Source organism: Pinus tabuliformis, chromosome 1_1 (assembly GCF_031772625.1).
Source record: "Pinus tabuliformis cultivar Carrire ecotype Pingquan chromosome 1_1, CPIR1, whole genome shotgun sequence".
Taxonomy (NCBI): Eukaryota; Viridiplantae; Streptophyta; class Pinopsida; order Pinales; family Pinaceae; genus Pinus; species Pinus tabuliformis.
Window position 1 is genome coordinate 483,082,525 of NC_142297.1, and position 11,240 is coordinate 483,093,764.

General features: G+C 35.3%; 1 protein-coding gene across 1 annotated transcript; it reads left to right on the forward strand.

Annotated features, from left to right (window-relative positions):
- Positions 1–459: 459 nt before the first annotated feature.
- Positions 460–5,321, forward strand: LOC149213867 (10 kDa chaperonin, mitochondrial-like). The gene is made up of 3 exons (XM_089392123.1): positions 460–718; positions 3,896–4,035; positions 4,872–5,321. The coding sequence occupies exons 1-3, from the start codon at positions 614–616 to the stop codon at positions 4,918–4,920; spliced, it is 294 nt and encodes a 97-aa protein (XP_089248249.1). The 5' UTR covers positions 460–613; the 3' UTR covers positions 4,921–5,321.
- The last annotated feature ends 5,919 nt before the right edge of the window (positions 5,322–11,240 follow it).

Here is an 11,240-nt window from a genome sequence, read left to right on the forward strand (position 1 = left end):
TCTGCTAGATTTATTCTCTGAAGCAAGGCATACATTTCTACTTTATTGTTGCTCCATAAACACCTAGTTTCAATTTGTCCACCAAAACCATCAAGTACCTTACACATACCACCCAAAAACTTTTTAAAATTATTAATTAATGATTACAAACATATATACCTAATTTCTTTAAAAAAAATTATAAAACAATATATATAAATTAAATTCCAAAATATAGGTCTATTCTTTTTCCATCCAGGCAAGATAAGGTTATGAATATCCCCAAATAATGATCTAGACGGTTCCATAGTGAAACACCGGTGGAGTCTGCTCTATCTCATGTTCTTCTTGTTTACCCTAAATTTCAATTTTACCCATAAATACCGTAGATCAATGCCCACTTGCGTACGAGAAAAATACACGTATAGAAATACAGTATGCCACCAGTAAAAATACTCTAAACCCTTCGAGAAGCCTCCAATGCCAATGGCAAGGGTTTTAGGGAAGCTCTTAAAAGGACCAACAGGAGACTCTGGAAGTATAGATGGTGGAGGCAGAAGGATTTTGCAATTGCAGGGTCTCTATATAAAAGGCTTCTGGCTATTAGGGTTTCTTCCCTTACAGTATCAAACCAATGGCGAAGAAGCTTATCCCCTTGCTTAACAGGGTTTTGATAGAGAAAGTTGTTGCTCCGAGCAAGACCGCTGGCGGCATTTTGCTTCCGGAGAGCACTGGCAAGGTATGTTTATACACATTTAGGAAAACATCTTCTGGAAATATTTGTGTAATTTATGCGTACTCTCTCATAGGCCATTGGATTTGCCTTATTTTGAATGGCAGAGCTGAGTAGCGAGGTTGGTCGCTTTTTGTTAAACCGATTGATAATCGAAGCGTCTCTTATTTTTTCTCTGGTTTTATTGCATAGTAGGGTTTTTGTGTGGCACTGAAGCCTCATACCAAACCACCTGAAAAATGAATCTATTGGTATGATCTAAAATATACTCACACGCAGCGCGTTTGTGCTATAAGTTGGTCGGCTTGCAGATACGCGTAGCGTTGATTTCTCAGTTTAGGTTGCTTTATTCTAACACCTCAAACCCTAGGTTGAAGGTTTCTATGCGTCAGTCTACCCAACATATATGTATGCACCGAACCGAACATACGGACGGTGCCTATACAGTGTGTGGCTATAGTGCTAAGTGTCAGAGAACATAGGTCTCTGTTACTGCAGCACCAAGTGAAACCGGGTGCGCCATAGCCCAATTGGAGGAGACGTCTCTGTGTTATAACTCTTAAAAAAAAATTAAATGACAAACACATCAGACGATGAAGAATCAGAGGCCACTGATGCCTTTGTTTTCATTTTAAATCGGTAGGTGTGCAACACATAGTGTGAATAATGCACCCATAAACCTAGTTCTGTATGGCTGGTCAGATATTCAGATTGTTTAATGCACAACAAACATAGCTCTATATTATTGCTGGATATACAGTGTACACTGTACACGTAAATGGAGATCTCTCTTACTGATTAGATATACACTATGAGTTGTGCACAGAATTGTAGTTTTCTCTTACTAATTGGATATACTGTATGTTTTGCACACGCAAATGTAGGTCTCTATGACTGATTGGATATACAGTATTTGTGGGTGTAATGCACATAGAAACATAGGTCGATAATATTGAAAAGATATACTCTGTATGTAATGAACACAGAAACACGTATCTGTATTTACTGATTATTATCAGATGTACAGTCTTTATGTGTAGTGCATCGCATTGGTCTTTTTATACAGTATTTGTGGGTGTAATGCACTTAGAAACATAGGTCTATAATATTGAAAAGATATACTCTGTATGCAATGAACACAGAAACACGTTTCTGTATTTACTGATGGTTATCAGAAACTACAGTGTTCATGTGTAGTGCACCACATTGGTCTTTTTCTAGACTTTATACACTGGGTATTTTCGTTCCTATGTATGAGAGAGATATGCACACAAACACTGGTTTATATTGTTGATTAGATATTGTGTCTTGTGCACAGAAACACAGGTCTATATTGCAGATTAGATATATATTACTTATGTCTCTGTGGTGCACATAGAAACAAAGGTCTGTGTTTCAGACTATTTATGTAGTGTGTATATCCCTGTAGGGCACACAGAAATATAGGTGTCTATTGACAATATACAGTGTGTATTTATACAGAAACGTAGGTCTTTGCTACTGGTTATATATAGAGTGCATGTGTAGTATATACAGAAGCACAGGTCTTATGTATATGAAGTGTGTGCCCCCTTTTGTGCGGATATTGCACACAGAAATATGGGTTTGTATTACTGATTAGCTAAGTCACCTGACATGGGGATTCGGGATTCGACGTATATGGGGATTCGAGTGTTGGATATGGACACATTGACCCCTTGGAAGAGGACACGTTCGGATACGTTATATATATGTGTGTATATATATATATATATATATATATATATTAAAAATTAGATATTTCTTACACAAATTCTCATTCATAATACAAATTCATTGATTGAAACATAGATCTTCATCTAGATGTAAGTTTTACAAAGTAACATTATGCATACAAAATTACAAATACAATTTTGACATAAATGATAAATTATAATTTTCTAATACATATTCAATTCATCAATGATCCAATAGGACAAAGACAAGATAGTAAGATACAGATATTGTAGTTTTCTCATTAAGTCATCAAGATCAAAATGTGTTACAGTTTACATAGATAGTGCAATGCCAATGGCAAATAGAAATAGCAAATACAAAACAACTACAACTACAAGTCTACAAGCCTCAAGGCAGTAGGTAGCTCATGACTCATGAGTCATCAATCCTCATAGTTATCATCAAAATCAGCATCACTATCATCACTGTCCTCATCATCATGGTCACCACGGCTCTCCTCTGCTGCATCCTCCTCTGTATCCAAAGTCATCTCTGCATCTGCTGGTGTGGAGGATGACCTCTCTATAGTATCACTATCATCAAATCTGACAGGCCCTATCCCTTACCTGTTGCTTGAATCTCCTTGAAAATTCTTCAACACCATTTTATCCTTGCTCCCAAACACCCACAGCAAAACCACAACAAACTAAACAAGTGAATGTGCAAATAGAATGGGGAAATATGCCCCTTTATAACGCCACGTGGGTTCTTGATTTCCAGATTCGTGTCTGAAAATCAGGACACATTCCAGATTCGAAGTGTCCTGATTGGAACACGTTCTTGATTCGAAGTGTCCCGATCGGACACAATGTGTCCCGATTTTCAGACATGAATCCTCCCAAATTGTGTCCGATTCACCTGATTTGGGACACGTAGGGCCTGGGAGACGAATCTGGTTTCATAGCTGATTAGTTCTACAGTGTGTGTTTTACCCAGAAACACAGATTTTTATTGGTGGGGGATACTATACATGCAAAAGTGGAAAATGGATAAGGCCTTACCCTGGAGAGTGCCCTGCTTAATGGCAATTTCACTTGAGAACGTATTTCAATATATCTATCTGAGATGGATACACAGTAGCATAGCATTCCTTCTTAAGCAGTACAAGCCGTGGGACTTCGTGCATGTTGCATGCTTGTTAGTGTACTATCAATATTTTAATCTCAGCTGCTGTCAGGTTCCTGTCTATTAAGCACTGGAGATTTTGTTTATTGGCTGTTAGTCATACTCTAAAAGAAGATACTGAACGTGACATTTTTGGGGTATAGTCTGAGAAGATACTTCATGGTACAATTCTAGGGCATAGGCTCTGCTGATTTCATGTCATTTTTTGATAACTGCATATTACTGTTAATTTTGGATTTTCGTTTTTCCCCCAATAATTTCTTGTTGGGTGGTTTTTAATGTTTTATGTTTTATGGCTTCCAGTTGAACTCAGGAAAGGTAATATCAGTTGGGCCTGGTTCTCGTAGCAAGGATGGAAACACTATTCCTGTTAGTGTTAAGGAGGGTGACCATGTTCTTCTTCCTGAATATGGTGGCACAGAAGTAAAACTGGCAGAAAAAGAGTAAGTATATGGTTTATAAATTGTTATATCTCATGGACTACTTTGTTTTAACACCAAATTGGCATGCATGGGAGGGGTTTATCAATGATGTGCTGGATACACTTATAACAGGTGCATTCTGCTGCTATAAGGGAATGCTCTATTCTGTTATATTTTAATCCAGAGCAGGTTGCTTAATCTCCTCCTTCCATGTTAGCAGAAGTGTGTATGTAGGATGTGCACACACACACACAAATATATTTGTGCTTTAAATGTAAAGTGGAATATTTATACAAGAGAAACATCAGAAATATTTCAGTAATCTTGGGAGTTTCCTTCACGAGGACATGCAATAGCGGACCAAAGTGGATATATGTGAGAGTGAAAAATATGGTATATATGCATTTGAATGTAGAAGACTAAGGAAATGGCATGGCATTGTTTATATTGGCATGACATTGTTTATATTGGCATGGCATGGCATGGCATTTAGGATTTTCTGTGATACTTGAGATGGTAATAATCTTAAATTTTAAGAAGTTGCTGCTTGCGTAATGATGTTTAAATAAGATTTTAGCACTGCATTGGATGAAGGGAAATGGCAGGGCATTGTTTATATTGGCATGGCATTTAGGGTTTTCTGTGATACTTGAGATGGTAATAATCTTAAATTTTATTAAGTTGCTGCTTGCATAATGATGTTTAAATAAGATTTTAGCAACTTATTGGATATGCCATATTCACTAAAATTAAGTAAAGTGAATCATCGTTTTGTGTACGAGTCAGCTCAGCAATTTAATCATGCTCTTCGAAGTTGCAAATTTTGAATTTGTGTTCATCGCTGGCTCTGGTTTCAGGTACCACTTGTATCGAGAGGATGATATTCTTGGGATTTTGCAGGATTGAGTTTGCCTACAGTCAGGGTACACAGTTTTGATTCTAGTGAGACGGTTTAAATTGTTTTGTTAAACAAATTGATAAGAGTGTTTGGGGATGGCAGGGCAATTTAGATGCTGTTGTCATGCCAATGTTTTGATAGTTTGGATTAGTCAATATAAACTTGCAAAAAGTCTCAGCTCGCAAACAGTCTCAATTTGACTCAACTTGAAGCTGAGTGCAGTGAAGTGATGTTTTGCTTCAAAGAAGTTTCAAATTCAGCTATATATTTTTCAATGATATTGGAAATAATACATTGATGATAAGCACAGAGATTCAAGGAAGAAAACTCTCTTTAATGTGTATGCATCATGGATTTTAGTTGACGAAGAACGAATCAAGCAAAGCATATTTATAGCTAGTAATTTTTATATTGTGTTTTTTTTGTTGTTTTAAAAGTATTTAGGTTTGGTTTAAGAAAGAAAGTAGTTGTCATAAAGAAGCACGAGGGTAAGAAAATAGAATTTTGAACCATTACCTCCTAAGTAGTCGTCATAAAGAAACACAAGGGTAAAAAATTAGAAATTTGAACCATTACCTCCTATTGTCTAGGGTATCTGATAAAACGTTGATACTCAGATGTACCGGTCTAAATAAATGAAGCGACTGCTATATAAAACAAGAAGTGCAAGCACTGGAACAAAACTAGAAGTTTTGAATTTGAGGCTTTAGAAAAGCAGTTGGATTGGTTATTTGTCTTGCTTAGTTTTGAGTTTCAGGCTTAAGAAAAGTTGGATGGTTGTTTGTCCTGCCTTACAGAGTAATTAACGATAATGCTTTGGGTTATCACATCGTTGTCAGCCGATGTAATAGTGCGTTGAATTTACAGATGGCCCATTTGGAATGCATGCCAGACGCATCTACACCTATGTTAGATTGCTGTTGTCAGCCTCGAGGTGCATAGTAGGGTTTTATATTGTAAAATTTCACATACTAAGAAAGAAAATTAGGACGGGAGTGTTCTTATAGTTAAACATTCATTAAAATTTGTGGCCCTAGTCTTTAATCTCCATGAATAACAGGATGCGAGTCGGTGCAACCAGAGGGTTTAATGTGTTATAAAGCATTGATGATTGTAGAAAGTTTTAGATGGCGAATATATTGAATTCTTTGGAAATTAATTTTTTTTCCTATTACTGAAACCACGAAGAATTGGGTTTTAATTGTGTTCCTATTCATGTTTAAACCATTAACAGCTGGGTTTTAATAAATTATGGTGACTTATATTTACAAGAGCTATTGTTCCAATTCTTATGAAGAAGGTTATGATACTGAAAATTTAAGTTATAGGAAAATGGACAATCATGACAGAGAAGTGAACCCAATGTGTGATGTCTTTATGGACCAAATCTGTGAACTGAAACTATATAGGTTCTGTTGTGAGGCTGTTCTTGGTAAGGGTTTTTTTTTTTTTAAAATGCGTGCACATATTCATAGATAGGCTTGTGTCTATTGTGTCTAGCAGAAAGTTCGATTCATCGCAATAATGATGCGCATGAGTTTGATTTCTTTCAGGTAGGTTGAAATGCCACGTTCAAAAAGCAATTAAGAGAAGGATGCTATGTTACAAAAGCTAGGTTGAAATGCCACATGAAAAAAAAATAATTAAAAAGAAAAAGAATGCTATGGTCTCCTGTAACATTATCACAGGGTAACTTGAATTAATTTTGTTTGTTAATTATATGAGTGGAAGTTTTTTGTTTTTAATTTTAAAGCGGAATTTGATTGTAGTGTTTAAGTGATGCAAATCAAATGTGAACACGATTCGTGTTTCAAACTATCTGTGAAAAAATTTGGTCTGTAGTCAACATCGTTCGCATTCTACGTTAGTGCTTCATGTATATGTATAAATAAACTTGGTCTGAAAAATTGGTCTATGGGATTGAGAAAATCTGGTCTATGGGATTGAGAAAAATGAGGAGTGGGAATTGTTTGAAAAATGAGGTTTGAGATGGGAAAGGGATGTCAGTTTTAGGGATGGACTCTGGTAACAGTTTTAGATAAATAGATAAATAGAGAGATAAATAAATTTTGTCAATGGGATGGAGAGAAATGAGGATTGAGATGAGAAAGGGATGTCTTGGCTTTCATATCTTTCTTATAAAGAAAGTGCTACAAGAACTGTTTCTCTTGAAGTCAATGTTATAAGATCTTTTAAGTTTTCTGGCGAAGTACATGTTACAGGAACTCTAAAATTTTGAAAGAGTTTGAGCTTGACTGAGCAATCTACACCGAACATGATTTTATATTTTGGAGGGGGTTTTGACGTACACCACTCAATTGACAGTCAACTTAATTTATGCTTTTACGTACTCGAGTCACGCGTTTCTCTGAACTTGTGAATAAGATAGTGTTAGTTTATTTGTTTTACATTTTAGAGTTTTTCTTGGAGCTTTTTGGGGACTTTTTCTGGTTGAATTTATTTGAAATTTTATAGGAATTTGTTGAAATCTTGAAATCACAAATTTTAGCAGTGATTTTATTTTTTAATTGATATTTTTGTGTCTGAAGAAATAGATGAAGGTTTATATTAAAAAAAGATCTGGCATCTCGCCCAGAACTGTTCTGTTATGCTTTTACGTACTCGAGTTACGCGTTTCTCTATACTTGTGAATAAGATAGTTTTAGTTTATTTGTTTTACATTTTAGAGTTTTTCTTGGAGCTTTTTGGGGACTTTTTGGAGATAAGGTTATCCCTTCCTTATCTAGCTCAGGTAAGGTCCTGGTAAACCCTCTCCTCTCCTCTCCCTTATGGTCGAGCACCTAAAGGTCCTTATCAGTCGAGCCCCCTAAAGGGTCCTGGACAGTCGAGTGTGCTTACGCACCCTCACCATATGAATAGTGAGTGACCCTATGAAGAAGTAAGGGCCCTTCTAATTTGAACCGGGGTTGGGATAACCTTTCATTTCTTTTTGGTCCATTCATTTGGGTGGGGGACCAGAGCATGTCGCGAAAGGAGCACACTGGGCGTGCTTCGACCGTGTCTCCGGGGCACAGTTGAATGTAGATATCATGAACGCGAGGGGCGCGCCTGGCTCCGGGGGGGAAGGCAACAACTCCCCTGTACGTACATGCGCTGATCGCAATCAACACCGAACATGATTTTATATTTTGGAGGGGGTTTTGACGTACACCACTCAATTGACAGTCAACTTAATTTATGCTTTTACGTACTCGAGTCACGCGTTTCTCTGAACTTGTGAATAAGATAGTGTTAGTTTATTTGTTTTACATTTTAGAGTTTTTCTTGGAGCTTTTTGGGGACTTTTTCTGGTTGAATTTATTTGAAATTTTATAGGAATTTGTTGAAATCTTGAAATCACAAATTTTAGCAGTGATTTTATTTTTTAATTGATATTTTTGTGTCTGAAGAAATAGATGAAGGTTTATATTAAAAAAAGATCTGGCATCTCGCCCAGAACTGTTCTGTTATGCTTTTACGTACTCGAGTTACGCGTTTCTCTAAACTTGTGAATAAGATAGTTTTAGTTTATTTGTTTTACATTTTAGAGTTTTTCTTGGAGCTTTTTGGGGACTTTTTCTGGTTGAATTTACTTGAACTTGTGAATAGCTCCTAAATCTGCGTCTTGATTTCATTGTTTTCCATAATAGATCATTGATAGATCGATCCATTTGGCAGTGGCATGCCCAGAGTCATATTGACGGAGTGCTTGAATTGACAATGTAGAGGTACCCTTATGGGTGGGGTGAATGTGTCCACGTACTCCTCCATAACCTTGTCCATTGATACTGTAGAGGTATCCTTATGGGTGGGGTGAATATGTCTATGTACCCAATAACCTTGTCCATCTGCTCCTACTGTGCGGAGGAGTACTGTGTAGAGGTATCCTTATGGGTGGGGTGAATATGTCTATGTACCCCATAACCTTGTCCATCTGCTCCTACTGTGCGGAGGAGTACTGTGCGGAGGAGCCCTACCTGGAGGCCATGGCTACAATATTCTTCTTTTCTTGAGGGTGACTCATAAGAAAAAAAAATTCCTTGTCTGAATAATGATCTTACTGCACTAAGATAGTCTTAGTTTATCTATTTTACATTTTGAGTTTTTTTTGAACTTTTTTGGGGACTTTTTCTGGTTGAATTTACTTGAACATGTGAATAAGAGTCTTTGTTTATTTGTTTTACATTTTAAAGTTTTTGTTTTACATTTTAGAGTTTTTCGTGGAGCTTTTTGGGGTTTTTTTCTAGTTGAATTTACTTGAAATTTTATAGGAGTTCGTTGAAATCTTGAAATCACAAATTTGAGTAGTGATTGTTTTTGCCTATGAAGAAATAGATGAAGGTTTATATTAAAAAAGAGATCTGGCATCTGGCCCTGTGAAGAAATAGATGAAGGTTTATATTAAAAAAGAGATCTGGCATCTGGCCCTGTGAAGAAATAGATGAAGGTTTATATTAAAAAAGAGATCTGGCATCTGGCCCGGTGAAGAAATAGATGAAGGTTTATATTAAAAAAGAGATCTGGCATCTGGCCCTGTGAAGAAATAGCTGAAGGTTTATATTAAAAAAGAGATCTGGCATCTGGCCCTGTGAAGAAATAGATGAAGGTTTATATTAAAAAAGAGATCTGGCATCTGGCCCAGAACTGTTATAATTTTTCAATGTTGTCAATATTCTTTTTGGGTTTGAGATCGTGCGTGATGGCTCAATTCAAACCTTTCAATATTGTCAATATTACTTCAATCCATACCTTCCAATATTTTCAATATTCCTTTTGGGATTGAGATCGTGCGTGATGGCTCAATCCAAACCTTCAATTGGGGATGTCAGAGTGACTTTGATTGGCTTATTGTTTTCTTGATGAGATATTTTTGTTTTTCTTCTAACTTGGACGCAACTCTTATTTTCTCCCAAATTTGAGGAGTCACCCTTATGTGAGTGAGTAATCTTTATTGTCTTTTTCCAGAATATTTTCAAAATCCACCTTTGAATATTTTCAAAATCCACCTTTATGTGAGTAATCTTGATTGTCTTTTTCCAGAATATTTTCAAAATCCAAATACATTTAAATTTATTACCAGAATATTTCCAAAATCTAAATACATTTAGATGGAAATATTCTAAATACATTTAGATTTAGATTTCATTTCTCATTGCATATCAGATTGATCTTGTAACTTGGAACCAACTTTAACTTGGACATTTTTTATTTTTCTTCTAACTTGGACCCAACTCTTATTTTCAGCTAAATTTGAGGTGTCACCCTTGATTATTTAAATTTGAAGAGTCACCCTTTTGTGAGTAATCTTTGGTGTCTTTATCTCTTTTAACAGGTTCTCTTTCATTTGTTCCAAAGGATTTTGTCTGACATGCATTTCTTCTAACTGAATCAATCTTTTTTGTTTGTTTGAATCTTGGGTGTTTGTACATTGAATGATATTCACTCCATTTGGGCTTTCAGCTATTTTTTTGACTCTTGTTTTGCAATTGGATAGGGCAGTTTTTGATTTGTGCCTTATTGACATTGAAATAAAATATATTTATAATTAAGTTTTTGAATATATAGATGGTTTAGAGCCATTAGATTTATTTCAACAGGAAAACCCTCATTAAAATCTATCTTAATGAAGATTTATGTTATAACTAGATCAAAAGTAGAAGACCAAGGATGCATGAAGAGATTGACATTATCCCAAAACCAGGGATGCATGAAGAAACTGACATTATCCCAAAACTAGGGCTCTGAATCACAAATAATAATTTTATTCTCAAAAAATTCAAAAACAAAACAAAAAAACTCTAAACAGATAACTAGATATCTAGTTCTGGAAAATGACATATTAGAAATCCCTTATTAGTTAACTGAGGCTAAAACCCATTAAATTTAAAGAACACAACCCAAACAATAAACTCTATAGCCCATTAAATTTAGAGAACACAACCCAAACAATAAACTCTTCATAATTTGAAAATTTTAAGAATTTTTCAAGGTATTGAATTTATTTTTTATATAAAAAAATATTTTAAATAACAAAAATTTACAATTTGATTAAAAAATGTTTTATTAAATTTAAGATGTAGAATAATTAAACAATGTGATTTCAATTCAATGTTTGATTCAACGTGATTAATATGTTCTTTTGGTTATTTGTACTCATAATTAAGATGTCAATGTCATCTTACTCGCTTATTTGTACTTGTGAATAAAGATGTGATTTGAGTGTTTCAACATGATTGATGATTCATGTTTTTCGGTTAACTATGCTTGTGAATAAGATGTCAATGTTATGTTACTCGTTTTCCTATACTTGTGAATGAGATACATTTAA

Coding starts and splice junctions, on each gene's coding strand:
- LOC149213867 (XM_089392123.1), top strand. CDS start 614: ATGGCGAAGAAGCTTATCCCCTTGCTTAACAGGGTTTTGATAGAGAAA. Junction 719..3,895: donor TTCCGGAGAGCACTGGCAAG/GTATGTTTATAC, acceptor TATGGCTTCCAG/TTGAACTCAGGAAAGGTAAT. Junction 4,036..4,871: donor GTAAAACTGGCAGAAAAAGA/GTAAGTATATGG, acceptor CTCTGGTTTCAG/GTACCACTTGTATCGAGAGG.